The sequence below is a fragment of the Danio rerio genome, chromosome 15, assembly GCF_052040795.2.
Source record: "Danio rerio strain M-AB ecotype USA chromosome 15, GRCz13ab, whole genome shotgun sequence".
Lineage (NCBI taxonomy): Eukaryota > Metazoa > Chordata > Actinopteri > Cypriniformes > Danionidae > Danio > Danio rerio.
Genome location: NC_141035.1, coordinates 5048068 through 5065000, shown reverse-complemented (window position 1 = coordinate 5065000; position 16933 = coordinate 5048068). Strand labels below are relative to the sequence as shown.

Sequence of the window (16933 nt, the reverse complement as noted above, 5' to 3'; positions counted from 1 at the left end):
GGCTAATCTGTCCCAATCGGAACGTAGCCAAGGCAGGACCTGGACGCAGCAGGCATACAGCGTTGAACTAAGAAGACAGGGCTCATTTTTGTCCCCACTGAATTTACTTTTACCACACAGATAATAAATAAAAGGAATAATGAAGACACTGAACACCATTTGACCGTTAAGTTGTACAATATTTATTCAGGACGATTCAGAGTCTTCTGTTTGTTCGAGCGGGCGAGCGCCCTGGCTTTTCCCTTTGGCAGGGCGCCATGGCAGCGTCCTCCTGCTGGTTCCCTCCTGGAAAAGAGACACATAAAGGGAAGTTAGCCAATGCCACACGTTCTGCTGTCCACGCCAAAGAGAATGTGATTTTTACCAGGGGAGAGACGGAAGTCTCCGTCCTCTTGCGCCCTTTCCGCGGGGGGCTTTCAGTGCCCGCTGCCTCCCCATCCTCCTCCTCCTCCTCCTCCTCCTCCACCAGGGCCCTTTCAAAGAGTCTGCGGCGCTCGCGTGCTTGGAGAGGTCCGAGGTGAAGTGCGTAGAACTTATCTGAGGTTGAAGTGTCATGGCACATGAATTGCGCCACCTTGCGGCGATCCTCTGAAGAGTGTGCATTCTTTGCCTGCGTCGGAGAGAGACAGAAGCTTGATTAGGATAGAAGCCGCCGCTGGTAGTTACAGGGGCGTCACAATGCCTACTCACATGAGTCGCGATCGCAGTGCGTACGTCAGTAAAGGTGGGTTTGCCTGGAAGGCCCATACTGAGCCAAGCAGACTGAAAGTAATTGTTCAGGGTCCGACAAGGACTGGCTCTGGAAGTGAAAAAGAAATAGGTAGCCTGGCTCCCTCCGGGGAGACCAGCCCGCAGCGCCAAAAACCTGCGGAACCAGCTGTATTCCTCCCTGTTTAGGGACAGCTGAGCCGCCCCAAAGGCTCTGTTTGTTTTGTGAGTGGTAATCTGCCATCAGAGAACAAGCAGTGAGTGAGTGAGTGAGTGAGTGAGTGAGAGAGAGAGCATGCTACTGGTGACCCCCACCTTACTTGCGCCATACTCACGTTAATGACATAAGCAGACTCGTCGGGGCTTCTGGAGGCCTCTTCAACCTCCTGGATTGTGAGATTCTGGAAGACTCCACAGCGGTGCCCAGAGATGGAGGTTAGGTAGCCAGTCAGAAAGCCATAGAAGCGCCACTGTTGCCTAGTGCTTGGGTTGGATTCGAGGCTAGCTGGTGAAAGACATTAGACAGATTAGACCACCGACGGTTCTATTTCCTTTCTGGGTCACCAACAGCTCTTGGCTGCTGGTGACTTGTACTCCGGGGCGCCAGCAGCTCAAACAACAGCTGCTGGTGGCCCGGAGAGGAAATGTGCGTTTCTTCTTCAGGGGCACCAGCAGTTCATGGACTGCTGGTGCCCCTGAAGAAGAAACGCACAACTCCTCTCCGGGCCACCAGCAGCTGTTGGTTCATCCAGCCACGTCGGTCTGCCCCCCTTCCCTCCCGAATGAGTCCCATTCGCGGGGGAGAGGGGCAGACAGACGTGGCTGGATGAACCAAGTGCTGTTGGTGCCCCGGAAGAACGAACAGGGGGAATCGCTGGAATGGCGGAAGGGCTTGCTTACCTAGCAGGGCGGGAATTTTCCTCCCAGCGGTCCGGTGACAGCGCACCAGACTGGCCTTGGGGATCAGTCGGCTTTCCTTCGCCTGCTTGGTCCTTACCTCGTGCACGACGACACGCCGGCGTATGCCGCGGATGAGGGCTCTGACCTCCCTTCGAATCAGAACCAGAGCCGTGCTGGAGAGCTGACAGGCGGCCGGCGGCGTCTCCGAGAGGTAGTCTAGGAACTGAGCCACGTTCTTCAGGTAGTGCTGCCTGGTGGGCTCGGCCATGCGCGTCTGACCTAGCCGGGCGGCCCACGCTCGGATTCGGGCTGGTTGGTTGAGGAAAAGGAAGTCCCCTGGCTCCGCGGTGCCCCTGGCCATGTAACCCAGGAAGGCTTTGATTCTCCCCAGCTTCGAAGTGACGTTGTTCCGCAGGCGCGCGGTGGGCTCGCTGCCCAGTTGGTACCCTTCGAACTCCCCCAAGAGAAGGTCTGTGGAACGAGCACAACCAAGAGTCAACTTCCCCGAAGGCACACAGCCAGCAGAGCGACAGTGACGTGCCTGAAATATACTCAACTCAGCGCGGGGACGTGGTCCGGGAACGGGTAGGGTTCCAAAGCCTCCGGAGGCTCGGGGGGCGTCGGACCTCCGGCCGCGCCTCGCCCGGGAGCCGGTGGTGCAGGAGGCGACCTGGTTCTCCTCGCCCTCTTCCTCCTCCTTCTCCCCCCTTCTCCCTTCCTCAGCTCCCGGTAGAGGCGTGTGATCTGGAGCAGGGTGGACCGCATCTTGGTAACCTGTTTCCCCAGGTCCGTGAGCTGAGCCTGTATGCGCTCGGTGGCGCGCCTGCAGCCGCGGTCAGCGCACGGGCGGCCGGCCTCTGGGTCCTCCGAGTCCCGCTCCCCCTCGGAGGACGATGCTAGCTGGGACACGACAGGGATTGCAGGCTGGGTGGACCGCAGCCACTGCAACTCCCGAGCTACTTTCCGGCGTTTCGCCCTCCCCATAGCCTCTTTCCTTCCCGAGGTCGAGAGCTCCGCGTGCTGCCTCAAGTGCCTGTCTAGGCGGGCTGGCGTCCGGCGACAGCCCGGGACCGGGCACGGTGTCTTCCGCGTGTCCACGCGGCCGGCGGCCAGCGCGAGCAGCAGCCGCTTCTCGTCCGAGTTGGCCACCTTGTGAACGGCCGTCAGGTGAGGCGCAAGCCGGCTGTAGACGTTGAAGCATAGGGCACATTCAGCCATGACCGTGCTAGAGCCAATGCAGAGGGGGAAAGGGGCCCGCACGCCACGTGCGGCGGTTAATAAGCGGCCGGAGGCGGCGTCCACTTCCGCGTCATGACGTTGGTGGACCCGTATTTCTTAAAGGGGAAGGACACCCCCCCGCACCAGGAGGTGTAAGCTGATGCCCTACGGAGATCCATTCGGTTCAAGCTTTCTTTTGTTACGACTTCTCAAGCAGGGGGGAGAGGGGTGTCCACCTCACTCCCTTCCCCCCTTTTCAAAGGAACCAGAGGGGGTGTCCCGTTAAACAATGCACCCCACCGCCCCTTCATCGTTGCCCCGGTCAGTGGTTCGACACCTCTCTCTCTTGTCACGACTCGAGTTGGGGAAGGGGTGTCCCACCTCACTCCCTATCCCCCCTTCATTTTGCTGTTCTGGCCAGCGGGAGCCTTTCTCGTTCACTTTTTCCACCCCAAAATGGGGATTGTTTGAGCCCCATCGAACATGCGCCGTTTTTTGGGGGGGAGGGGGCAGCTCCACACGCGCCAGCCGCGGGAGCTTTTGCGACCTGCTACAACCAACATGGGATACGCACCAACCATCGAAAGGGGGGTCCAGACAGCCCGTAACCCCGGCATCACTGACCCTGGCACGTTTCACCTCGCCGGAGTCCACTAGCTTTCCCCTCCCAACCAACCACCCTCACTCCCCCGGGAGCAGGGTAGGCGGGGTGGGGGTCAGCCGGGAGCCAGCAAGGATAAACCCAGGGGGTGGGCGGCGTTGCGGGCGGACGGACGGGATGTAGACGCACACACTCGGGCGGGGGTAGAATCGAAGCCCACACCAGCTCGTTCCCTACGCTGCCCCTGGGGCCTCGATTCACCACGCCGGGTGACTCGACCGAACCCACCGAACATCCCCCAGCCCTCGCAGGGCGAGGGGCGTGGGGGGCGGGGGCACGGGCCGAGTATCGGCGCGGGGGAAACGGAGTCCAGGGGGGCGGGCTGGCGGGCGGGCTGAGCAGCAGACAAGCTCTGGGTCATTTAGCCAGACGGGCCATCTGGGTCCTTTACCCACAGATCGGGGCGGGAAGGGGGGGCGCTGTGTGCGGAGGGACACCCCCACGCCTCCCTGATACAGCGCCCAGGACGGGGAGGATCTGCCACACCCATAGAGGCCGACCCCATTGGTGCTTTGGGGGGCCTGGGTGGGGGCCTAGCCCCTGGGGCGCCACACTAGCTCCTATCGATCAGTCACCGTGGGGTCTGGCGACTGGACTGTCAGAGACTAAGTCCATATTTTTACGCCTTCCCAGAAACCCTGATGGCAGGTCAGAGATTGTGGGTGTCGGGCAAAAACCTCCAGGCGCGGGACGTCCCGACAAGTAGGCCGGGAAGGGTGGTCTCCCGTCGGGCATGGTTTGGTGGGCTCGGGCCTGGGTCTAACCAACGCCCCGGTGAGCGCCAGGCATAACGTATTCCTGTTGGACCTTTGGCGCTAGATGCGTAAAGATGTGCCGCTGGTGAACCATCGATGGAGCCGCTGGTGAACCATTAATGGGGCCTCTGAGATCCAGCGTTGGGGAGGCCTGTGCCCCGCGCGCTCTGCCCGGGGCACACACACCCTTCTTGGGGAGCGAGCCCAGCCCCTCTCCCTGGCCTGGGGCCTCTGAGATCCAGCATTGGGGAGGCCTGTGCCCCGCGCGCTCTGCCCGGGGCACACACACCCTTCTTGGGGAGCGAGCCCAGCCCCTCTCCCTGGCCTGGGGCCTCTGAGATCCAGCGTTGGGGGGGGGGCCGTGCCCTGCACGCTCTGCCCGAGGTACACGCACTCTCCGGCGGCAAGCGCTGGTTCCAAAGGACCCCCTAGATTTGCACCTAATCACCAGCCGTGCCCGGGCACCCCACTATTAAGCCCGGGGACACTAACTCCTCCAAACCGCATGGATCAGACAGACGTGCTGCTGGTGACCCAACTGGCCAAGACGTACCGCTGGTGACCCAATCGGTCTTTGGGTTTGTGAATGGGTCACCACCGGCCCTGGGCTCGTGTATGGGGCACCAGCCGCACGTCGTTCTAGCCTCCGTCTGCGATGGGGTCTTATGTTTGCTGCGGGGTGACGGACGCTGGGAGACGGGTTAGCAGCTCAGAAATGGACCCTTGACTCCCGTGGACCCCCTAACTCCCATGGTGTTCAGACCACTGGCCTTGCCCGGATTTGAACGCTTGTTTTTGGGTTAGCTTTGCTGGTCAAGAGGCCTGGATCCTTGGAAGGACCAGGGCAGCAGTGCGCATTTGGTTTGCCCGGATTTGAACGCTTGTTTTTGGGTTAGCTTTGCTGGCCAAGAGGCCTGGGTCCTTGGTAGGACCAGGGCAGCAGTGCGCATTTGGTTTGCCCGGATTTGAACGCTTGTTTTTGGGTTAGCTTTGCTGGCCAAGAGGCCTGGATCCTTGGAAGGACCAGGGCAGCAGTGCGCATTTGGTTTGCCCGGATTTGAACGCTTGTTTTTGGGTTAGCTTTGCTGGCCAAGAGGCCTGGATCCTTGGAAGGACCAGGGCAGCAGTGCGCATTTGGTTTGCCCGGATTTGAACGCTTGTTTTTGGGTTAGCTTTGCTGGCCAAGAGGCCTGGATCCTTGGAAGGACCAGGGCAGCAGTGCGCATTTGGTTTGCCCGGATTTGAACGCTTGTTTTTGGGTTAGCTTTGCTGGCCAAGAGGCCTGGATCCTTGGAAGGACCAGGGCAGCAGTGCGCATTTGGTTTGCCCGGATTTGAACGCTTGTTTTTGGGTTAGCTTTGCTGGCCAAGAGGCCTGGATCCTTGGAAGGACCAGGGCAGCAGTGCGCATTTGGTTTGCCCGGATTTGAACGCTTGTTTTTGGGTTAGCTTTGCTGGCCAAGAGGCCTGGGTCCTTGGAAGGACCAGGGCAGCAGTGCGCATTTGGTTTGCCCGGATTTGAACGCTTGTTTTTGGGTTAGCTTTGCTGGCCAAGAGGCCTGGGTCCTTGGAAGGACCAGGGCAGCAGTGCGCATTTGGTTTGCCCGGATTTGAACGCTTGTTTTTGGGTTAGCTTTGCTGGCCAAGAGGCCTGGATCCTTGGAAGGACCAGGGCAGCAGTGCGCATTTGGTTTGCCCGGATTTGAACGCTTGTTTTTGGGTTAGCTTTGCTGGCCAAGAGGCCTGGATCCTTGGAAGGACCAGGGCAGCAGTGCGCATTTGGTTTGCCCGGATTTGAACGCTTGTTTTTGGGTTAGCTTTGCTGGCCAAGAGGCCTGGATCCTTGGAAGGACCAGGGCAGCAGTGCGCATTTGGTTTGCCCGGATTTGAACGCTTGTTTTTGGGTTAGCTTTGCTGGCCAAGAGGCCTGGATCCTTGGAAGGACCAGGGCAGCAGTGCGCATTTGGTTTGCCCGGATTTGAACGCTTGTTTTGGGTTAGCTTTGCTGGCCAAGAGGCCTGGGTCCTTGGAAGGACCAGGGCAGCAGTGCGCATTTGGTTTGCCCGGGTTTGAACGCTTGTTTTGGGGCAACGGGGCCCTCGTTAGACCCCTGGTTCGTTCAACCGCGAAATCGAAAAATGCACTAAGTCCTTCATTTGAGTCTGTTATCGAAAACTCGACGGCAGGTCAGCGAAACCCAGGGACGCGCTACCCCCCCTCCAGGCGCGGGTCATGCCGGAGAGAGTGGTCTCTATCCGGGCATGGCTTGGTGGGCTCTCCCCCTGGTCCAACCAACGCCCCCGGTGAGCTCATCCATAGCGTTTGCCAGCGGTCGTTCCAAAGACCCCCCCCCGCTAGAGACCCACCATCCCCCAAATGAGTGTTAGTTGTTTCAAACAGCAAAAAAATAAAATCAATGCATTTCGTTTTCAAAATGATTTTTTTTTTACTTTCTCCCTGCGGTTGTAAAGAGGCTGAAGAGAGTAATCGCTGTGAATTAAAGAGGTGACATCTATTCTTTTTTGCTATCTTGGATGCTTAGCTCTTACTTTTATGTGATTGCATTAAGTGGGATCTATTATTAAGCACAGAGTTTCGCTGCCGTGGTGTTTGGCTTTAGCACTTGTTCCAGCAAGATTTGATTAAATGGGCCACGCTGGAGAAAGGGGAGCGGAAGTAAATACATTCAGACTGAATGGACTTGAAATGGGTTGCTGTCATTGTTTGAAGAGCGTGACATAGTGACGCACAACACCAGCCTCCCTCCTTCAGGCAGCACTTTTTCATTTCCCATCTCGCAGACCAAACAGACTCGACTGGGCTTTGTGTCAAAGCATCTTTCCAGGCATTTTTTTTTTTTTTTGTATAATCCAGGCAAATGGATTTTTCTTCCCCTTTGTACCCTGTGTGACACCAGTAAAGGCCCTTTTAAGGCTCATTTTGCAGCTTTGAAAATGGCATGTTCATCCTCATCTTAAACTCCAGCCCGAGGGCATTTCCACTGTTTAATCATATTGTGCAAACACACTTTCTAGTACCTCCTAGTAAATTCAGCACAAAACAGCATAGGTAACCGATTTTACATTTACATAGAACACCAAAGGGCCAGGCGGTTCATTCCGCTGTGGCGACCCCGAAATAATAAAAGGACTAAGCCGACAAGAAAATGAACAAATGAATGAACCATAGGTAGTGCGGTCGTCTCACAGCAAGAAGGTTGCTAGGTTGCTGGTTCAAACCTCGGCTCAGTTGCCGTTTCTGTGTGGAGTTTGCATGTTCCACAGTCCAAAGACATGTGATATAGATGAATTGGGTAGGCTAAATTGTCCGTAGCGTGTGTGTGTGTGGATGTTTCCCAGAGATGGGTTGCGACTGGAAGGGCATCCGCTGCGTAATATGTGCTGGATAAGTTGGCGGTTCATTCCGCTGTGGCGACCCCAGAATAATAAATGGACTAAGACGACAATAAGCTTAGCTACCACATATTCTAAACTCGTATATAAAACATTTCAATCGTGAATTGTTGTAGCCCTAATTTACAGTAGGCTATTTATTAAGAAATGAAAAAATCTACCTGATATAATTATTATTATTATTATTATTATTTAAGTAGGGTGGAGTTTGCATGTTCCCCCTGCGTTCGCGTGGGTTTCCTCTGGGTGCTCCGGTTTCCACCCACAGTCCAAAGACATGCGGTACAGGTGAATTGGGTAGGCTTAATTGTCCATACTGTATGAGTGAATGTTTCACAGAGATGGGTTGCAGCTGGAAGGGGATCTGCTGTGTAAAACATGTGCTGGATAAGCTGGCAGTTCATTCCGCGGTGGCAACCCCAGGTTAATAAAGGGACTAAGCCGAAATTTTTTTTTAAAAATCTACTTTTACAAATGCAGAAATGTTCTAACCGACAGGCCCATATTCAGTACAGATACATTTCTTAATAATTAACCTACTAAAAATTTTAACTATTAACGTATGCTAGGCCTATATTTTTGTTTTCACAAGCTTTGTGAGACGTAACGTAAATTCCGCTTTTAAATAATAGTCACCTATAGCTTTCGTCATGAGCCACGCCTGTGTTCAAAATGGCATAAATGTTTTTAAAGTGCACTATGAAGGGAACACAATTGTAAATCTGAACTCTAAAAATACTTTGAAAGCAAATCACATCTAGGAGAGATGACTTTACTTTTTTTTTTTTTTTTTTTACAGATCATTCCAAGTTTAAATGTCGAAACATTCTAAATGAAAAGGGCATAGGGGGGATAATGAGAAATAGAACTCAACCAGGAACTATGCTTCTAACGACAGCTCTAGAGGTAGTTTTAAGCTTACAAGTTTGCAATGCAGTTTGCGAATGCTCGTTGGAACGACGAATTTGGGAAACGGCAAATCAACAAACTATCTTTGTAATGACGGAACTTGCGACCTTAGTTAGCTAACGATGGCTTTCAGAAACGCACCCCTGCATAACCCCTATACAATTCACTCAAACTACTTATTTAAAATGAGCTGAATCAACACAATTCTTGAGTTTTTAGAGGGTCAACTTAAGGGTTTTATGTTAAATACACTTAAATTTGTGAAAATTATTGAAATAACTTAATTGATTTGTGTTGGGGCAACATAGAGGAATCGTGTGTAAGCCAGCATTTTTTACAGTGTTTATATTACAGTTAAATATTGTGTGATTTCAAGGGCGTAGAATTGGCACGGACGGAGAGGATGTGTCCCCACCAATTACTGTAATGTCCCTACCAATAATTTAATCGACTTCAAAATAAAGTAATGCTCCGTTAACCCTTAGTAACCTACAAGTGCACAAAGGGTTATAGTCAAGTTTGCTATGAGTTCACTATAAATCTATAAACCACGGCTGGGCAATTAATCGGGATAAAACAGATAACAGCGTCACACCTCTCTAAATTTCTCTAGATTCATGCATCCTTAAATCCAGATTGCTGTAAAATAATGGAAATTGACTTTTGCAGCATGGAACGTGATTCATTAATTGTTACTTGTATTATTAAGAGTTTATTAAGTACTTTATGGACTGATTTCACGCGGCTGCTGTTTTAAACAGCCAAATCGAGGCTGCGGTGGGAAGAAACCCAGAAGTTTCGCCTGAGTCACTCAGGATTGTTGTGTACCTGGCTGTATATCTTATCAGCGAAGAGAAATCGACACAAATTTGTACTTTCACCACCTTTCAAGTGACTCAAATGTTCGTTCTGATTGAATAGTGAAAATGAAAAGGGATATTAGGCCTCATTTTCAGCTAAGTTAAGAAAAAAAGCACTAGTTGGCTAACGTTTTCTTTCCCAAACACACATTTTTAATGCCATTTATTAATTAACTGATTCTTTCACTATATTAGACCTGTCACAATACTGAATTTCGATACTGAAATTTTAAAAAAGGCCATTTCCCCGTTAAGATTTAAGGCACTGTTGATGGCATTCGTAAACAACGATCTGCAGATGAATCGACTGATCTTCACGGATTTAAACGCTTCCATGTCCGTCTATCTGTGTTTGTTCTCGATAAAGAGCGGTGAGCTGATGACACGTCCAATTACAGTCATTTCTGTTGAGCACTGGTGAATACTAAGGCTAATCAGCAGCGTTTATGAGCACGTGTGTCACGATAACCAGCGATCGTTCTCCATAGATCACTGGTTCTCACACAATACCCATGGACTACACTTCTGGCTTTTCCTGGACTACATATTCAGACATGCACTCACGCCCAGACACCCATGCTCACTCATCTAGACTGATTACACTCGCAACACCTGAGGACTATCAGAGACTGATTGCATTTATTACATAACCCACGCATTTACCCTTTTAGTTTGCCTAGTCTTGTTGATCTGTTGATAACACTACAACGTGGTTTCCCTGTCTCATTTCCTGTGTTTTGACCCAGCCTTGTTTATGCTTGTTCTCCTGTTTAGCCGCCTGCCTTACGACTTATAGCCTGTTTAATGACTACGATTCTGGACTGCCTGTATATACCCGTTTGCACCTGTATTGACTATTGCTTGCCTGACTACAATTAAACCTGCATATTGGATCTTACCCTAGTTGTGTGTGTCATTCCCCGACGTTACATCGTGTTTTTTCCCACCGCAGCCTCGCTTTCATGTTTTAAAATGGTGGCCGCGTGAAGTAAGCGTATTCGTGTTTTTTAAAGCGCAAAAATATATTGTCAAGAGTGAATCTACACCCTTGTGTGATTTACAAATTCCCTTAAGGTGTCTGTATTCATGTAACTGTAAATCTATTTTCAGACTATGAATGCATACTTAATCGGAGTGTTATGTGTATCCAAAGAGTCCAGCATTTTCTTCACCCATTACAATAGTTGTTATGGACACCGGTAGGAAAAAAAAATGGAGCTGCTGACTGAAAAAAAGCTCAGACATGCATGCAGCTTCATATCGGCAGCAGCAAAGCGGTGCATTTCTCTCATCAGTCTAATTAAGCTAAGTGGCAGAGCTTTGAATACGGCTGTCTAGTGACATTGTTATGAAGGTATTTGCATTCTAGTGGGGATTGATAGAGTGGATTCTAGTAAATGAAAGTCAAGAGAGCAATGCTGGATGTACAGTATGGTGCACCCGGGAGCTATTTCTGTGACACGGTGACCTCTATATGGGGTCTGCTATCAAATGACACCCAGCAGGAGTTGCTCTCTGGTGAATTATTAGAAGAAATAACACCATAGATTTTCTTCATGGCAATACAATGAAATTGATACAGTGATAACATGATGTCTCTTTGAATGTGAGAGCATTCAGAGGATTTTTCTCCTGTGTTGTAATCAAATGTCAGAAGTTGAGAAATTGAGCAATTGAAAGAACTAAAGTGTTCATTATACACTTCCTTCGAATAATATATATATATATATATATATATATATATATATATATATATATATATACACACGTGTGTGTGTGTGTGTGTGTGTGTGTGTGTGTGTGTGTGAACTTGCGTGCGTGTGTTCTTTTTAATGTAAACTTTATAAATGCTTTGGCAAAACATTTGTAATATTTGTCATGCCATTAAAGCAATGATTAAATTAAATTAAGAGAGAGAGAGAGGTTTGCCTCCTTTAAAACTCTCCTTCCTATAATGTTTGTTGTCGGACAGAAGGAGAATGAGCAGAGGCTGATGAGCACCACAATATGCTGCGTTACGTCTATGCCATTGTATAATTCCGTAAAAATATCGATACCAAATTAAAAGCTTCCGAGTGTCAATATATCAATACTCGAGCATCGATGTGCACATCCCTAATAGTAAGTAATATATCTAAAAGTGGACAGATTTGGGCAGACTCCATCATGTTTCTCCCTAATCATTTGACGCTACATTTCATAAGCAAGGTTTCTTATTCCTATAAACTTCCAGTGATCATCAGGCTTTCATGGCATCATTCTTCATCATCAAGCTGACATCTATGGCCGCATTTAATCCATTTCATTTTCATGCCTGGGTAAGATTGTATAAGCCTTTATCCGATAAAAGCCGACAACTGTTCGCCACCCCTGTTTGTGCCCTCGTCCTCACCTCTGCTTGTCATTAACGGATAATGGCGGCAAATGGCAGCATTTCAACTGGAAATGTCGAGTCAACACGCAAATGTGATGAAGGTGTAAATCCTCCACCTATTATAACACATCTCGCTTAATTTGAAGGCAGTGTTCTTCTCATTGTGGCACATTGCATTCAGACGGATGAGATGAAAAATGTTAGACAAATGAAATGGCACTGCTGATGTGGCGAGATTGTGGGGAGAGCTAACGCAATTCCTCTATTTATTGCGGTGCAGAGAGCTGTCATGGGAAATCAAAACACAGTTCGTCCGCTAGGTTTGTGGCATACTCTATCATCATTTCCATGATTCAGGTGTTCCATAGATTTAGACATGGTAATAAGTACATTAAGCATCCATTTTTAACTTAGAACCTCTTTGTTGTTAATGCTAATATATGATTTTTTTATTCACTTTTATTTGTATAGCGCTTTTCACAATATTTATTTCAAAGCAGCTTTAAAAAAGGTGCACTGTTACGATCCAAAATCCCAAACAGGCTATATATAGATATTTTGCTAGAATTTTTCTTGTTTCCTTGTCATGTTCTTTACCCTGGACTATTATTTCTAGTAATATAAGTAATGCGGATCACCCAATTTTCTTGGGTACTACTGTTGTTATTGATCCCTGCCTCTATGACATCTCTCTAAGTAATAAAAGCCCGCTCATGGATGATTGATTGACTGAGAAGGCCATAAATCTGATGTCTCCATTGAACCACAGTGTATGTATGTAGATTTGAAGCAGTGGGAAGTAAAATGTAAACGGTGTAAAAACTCAAATGCTCCAGGTCTGCCCTAAAGCAGGTTTTTTGGTGGATTTGAAGAGCTTGAACACATCAGCGTCAAAATCACATTTGAAACTGTAATACAGGCCTACCCAAATCCTAGCAGGGGAGCAAAAAACAACAAGAAAAGGCCTGTCAAGCTACTATCAGGCTGCTATCAGCTGTTAACAGCAAGTTTTTCTAGAACAACCCCAGGAATGGAGTCACAGGACAGTTTGAAGCCGTATTATACTGAATTCTGAGCAAGTGAAAGTCAAACTTATTCCATGATATTCTGATCAATCAAATGGGATGCAATTCATTTTAAAAGGGTCATAACCTGATAAATCAGAATTTCTTTGATTGTTTGACTTATAACATCCTATAAGTTTCAGAACGCAAACTTTCTCAAGAGCCGCGTTTCCACTATTGCACCTAAAGCGTGCAAGTCGCGTTTCCACTGTCACTTCCGGGGCCTACTCCGGCCAAAGCGGGGCTTTCTCGGGGCCAGCTGGGGGGAAGCTGGGGCTTCGGGGTGGAGTGAAAGGAGAGGGAGACACTAGTTTTCTGATCGCACACTAGTACATGTGCTAAAGAAATAAATAAATAAGGAAAAGAAAACATCTAGCCTCTTTTTGCTTATGATCGCCCTTGTGTTTCATAAAATAATAAAGTTTTACTTTATAAGAGACATTATTTGCTGCGTCCTCCTTGAGGTTTCAATAATGTATGATAATAAAAGGTTGTTGAGAGTATTAGTCACGTTTAAAAGGTGTGTGCACGTTTAGATCCCTGTATGTGTGTGTGTGTGTGTGTGTGTGACCGAGCAAAAGAGCGCCCCCTTTACAGCTCTGTTAATGCCACCAGCGGCTTTTATCTTTTCTTTTTTTTTATTTAGGGGGGATAATACTAAATATGAATATACAACAGAAAGACATGAGACTTTACAAATTACTTGTTCATTTTTGTAGGCTCTAAACAAAAGTGTCATATTTTGATAAAATAGCCTAAGCTATATTGAAATAATTAAAAGAATTACAAATATCGGATATATTAAAATCGCATTAAATAAATAAACCAATATAAAACAAACAATAGCTAGCTATAACAATTTAGATATATAACATACATAAATCAAACCGTTTTAAAGCCATATTAAACTTTCATTTCACAAAGGCCTATCTAAAAAAAGGTTCAGGATATTTTCTAAAAACAATAAACACCGGAGAAAGTTTAAAATATCATTTATAAAGTAATTGGATACGATGATATTAATCAAATCGTGCAAACAGAGCATTTTTTGGGTGGGTGAAAGCAGAAACTAGGCTGCCTTTTTTTTCTGTCCTGCGCAACGGCTCTTAACAAACGCATCGGGGAAAACTGCAAACACAAAATGTGTTCTGTGTCCTTAAACAAGTGTTTATGCTTTTATATGACGTGCTAAAATTTCTATATGAAATTTTAAATAAATGAAGAGCTTTATTAGTGAAAAGCTGCTGAGCACAACGAAATATAGGCTGTATTTTATTGCCTGCTCTTATTTGTTATGTTTTGGGAATAATTTAAAATTAGGGTTAGGGTTTGGTTAGATTAGATATAGATTACATTTTTCAACAAGAATGATGTTCCAGGAGCAGCATAGATGTTAATCCATGATCACACCAAACTACCTGCTTTTACATCACTTTCTGTTTAACACCACTTACCAAAACCATTAAGCCATTATGTAAAAAGGGTCTTACCCTCATATATTTTTCAATATTCAAGTGGAAATATTAAGGCATGAAGGTTGCAGAATATTAAAAAGCTACAAAGGCATCTTAAAGGGCACATACTGTAGGTCACCCCTTTTTTCATATTTAATATAAGTCTTTTGTGTCCCCAGAATGTGTCTGTAAAGTTTCAGCTCAAAACACCCATCAGAGTATTTATTATAGCTGTTTAAAGTGTGTATTATACCTGGGAAAAGGTTGTTGCTGTTTTTGTTGCACTGGGCCTTTAAGGCGAGTCAACCCCGCCCACCGATCCCACGTGCCTGTCAGCAACATGCCTCAACACGCCCTCGGCTGCCTCAGGAAGCAGATCTCACGTAAGGTTTGTGAGAAATACTACAGTAAGAACTTTACCAATCAGTATTTGATGCATTTTTTGTGGAGTTGCAACAATGAGCACACACAGCGCAGACACACACACATAGCACAGACAAGTAGCGCATACAAAAAGGCACATACATAGTGTAGAGACGCAGGCAGACACACACACACACACACACATACATACATAGCGTAGACACGCAGGCAGACACACACTCACACACACAGAGAGACAGTGAGAGAGACACGAGGCTGTGCTGATGAAGTGAATCACTGTACTTCATTACACTCGTGCACACGTTTTAAAACATGTTAAGCTTGTAAAACTCACTCTTGATCACGTCTGATGATGATTGATGATCCTAGCAAACTGAACAGAGCTTTTATTCCCGGTTGCTTTGCGGTCGTCCTGTCTTGTCGATTTGAGTAAATACGTTACTACGGAGACATGTTAATTCGCGCAGCTGTCAATCAATATTGGTGGGCGGGGTGACCGCACTCCTACGTAAAGTAGCGGTTGATCTGAAAACCGCTCCAATTGGTCCACCATTTTTATGTTGTTAAATTTGAAAAATAAGGACTGGACGGGTTTATTTCACCCCAATATGACGGTATATGCACTATACTTACACACATGTCTGTCAAAACAGCTTGAAAAGTTGATTTTTCACCATAGGTGCCCTTTAAATGTCATAATATCTCTCGTGTCATAAGTAAGTTGGCAAGTAAATCATTAAAAGCACAAACCATTGCTTAGGAAGTCAGTCTAATCATAAAACTTTAGTACACCGAAATCTACTTAAGGGCCGAAAATGTTCTCACATTCTGTCTTCACTATTTTTAATTGGTCTGTGCACACATCTAGCCTTTCGTCTTTGGTTTTTGCGGTTTATTTTTAGATCTTGAGACCCCAAGATTCTGCATTTACAATTACAAGTGTTTATTGCTGACCACTTCTCCGTTTAATGAGCCTGAATGCAATATATTTGAGGAGACGGTTGACACTTTTGGCCTTTGTTAACATTGACTGTCTCCTTAGAGCTAATTAAGTAGATTCCAGTTTAGAAAATATAATGAAGACCTTTTTCTTTTACACCACACACACATACTCCTTCACTCATACTAGTCAGTCTTGAAGATAATATTGACTAGATCATGTCAAATAGCTCCTCAAATATTTTATTTTATTTACTTTTTTTTTTGTAAAACAAATCCATATTTTGACAGAGCACCAGATATCCTGGAGCTAGATTTTCTTACATAATGGCGTTCCATTCCATCGCTTGTCACAGTCATTTGGGTCCACACGAACAAGGACACAGAAGTGAAAGAGCACTGCTAGAAGTGACTATTATTGCCTGTTTCCACTGAGTGGTACGGTTCGGTTTGGTACGCTTTTATGGCCGTTTCCACTGTCAAAAAGCGTACCGAACCAAACCGTACCGTACCACTTTTCTGCACCCTTTCGAAAGGGTACCAAACAGGAGAAAGGAGCTACACGTGCAGCTGAACGCTGATTGGTTACAGAGATACGTCATGAGCTCGTGGAGCTACACAGAACGTAAACAAAGGAACCGCCATGTTTTTTTAAAAATACAAAGCCGAGACATTACATGGAAATACTGCATGCATTTAATAACGAGTCATGGATGACCCGGGATCAAACAACCCAGGTGAAAAAAATATATAGTTAAATGCAATTAAAATACACTTAAATACCCACAAATACATTTTTAGTACATTGTTATTTTTTGTTAAATAAAAGTTTGATGGTTTTACTCTATAAATATACTAATTAAAATTATGTTTATACTTCAGTAGGACTTTAGTACACTTGACAAAAGTATACTAAATACCAGTAATACTTAAATTAATTTTTAGTGTACTACAATAAAGTACACTACAGAAAAAACACCCAAAAGAGTTTTATTAGTGTGTTTTTTTTAAAGTGTGCTTTAAATGCTTTAAACATTAGTTGATTTTTTTGTACACTGTAATTTTGTCTCATTCTTCCTGCAAACAAATCTTAAGATGGGCAACGAGGTCTTCATTGTCACATTTTGCACTTCAAAATGCTCCAATCACTATTGGGGACAGGTCGGTACTCCAGACAGTCCATTCAAGTACTAATATCCTCTTCCTCAGCAGGCAGGACGTTGCAATGTGTGCAGAATGTGGTTTTGCATTCCCTTGTTGAATATGCATGGGCACCCCTAAAAAAGAAGGCAGCA

At 46.8% G+C, this 16933-nt stretch overlaps 2 protein-coding genes across 3 annotated transcripts in view; one reads left to right on the top strand and one right to left on the bottom strand.

Moving 5' to 3' along the window:
* The window catches only part of brwd1 (bromodomain and WD repeat domain containing 1), a 1114631-nt gene that overhangs the window by 1014670 nt on the left and 83028 nt on the right, over positions 1 to 16933 (top strand). The gene's annotated exons all lie outside the window — the stretch shown is intronic.
* Positions 159 to 939, bottom strand: LOC141377971 (uncharacterized). Of its 2 annotated transcripts, XM_087283689.1 has the most exons (3): positions 691 to 939; positions 365 to 610; positions 159 to 285 (listed from the first exon to the last, which is right to left on the bottom strand). In XM_087283689.1, the coding sequence occupies exons 1-3, from the start codon at positions 745 to 747 to the stop codon at positions 187 to 189; spliced, it is 402 nt and encodes a 133-aa protein (XP_087139815.1). In that variant the 5' UTR covers positions 748 to 939; the 3' UTR covers positions 159 to 186. The 2 variants fall into 2 exon arrangements, with proteins under 2 accessions (XP_087139815.1, XP_087139814.1); XM_087283688.1 differs by having other exon boundaries at positions 159 to 610; positions 691 to 782.

What these genes read in the sequence shown, in the direction of transcription:
- LOC141377971 (XM_087283688.1), bottom strand. Translation starts at nt 747, where the DNA reads ATGGGCCTTCCAGGCAAACCCACCTTTACTGACGTACGCACTGCGATC. An exon ending in GCACTGCGATCGCGACTCAT is followed by an intron (nt 611 to 690) that starts GTGAGTAGGCAT and finishes TCTCCGACGCAG; the next exon opens with GCAAAGAATGCACACTCTTC.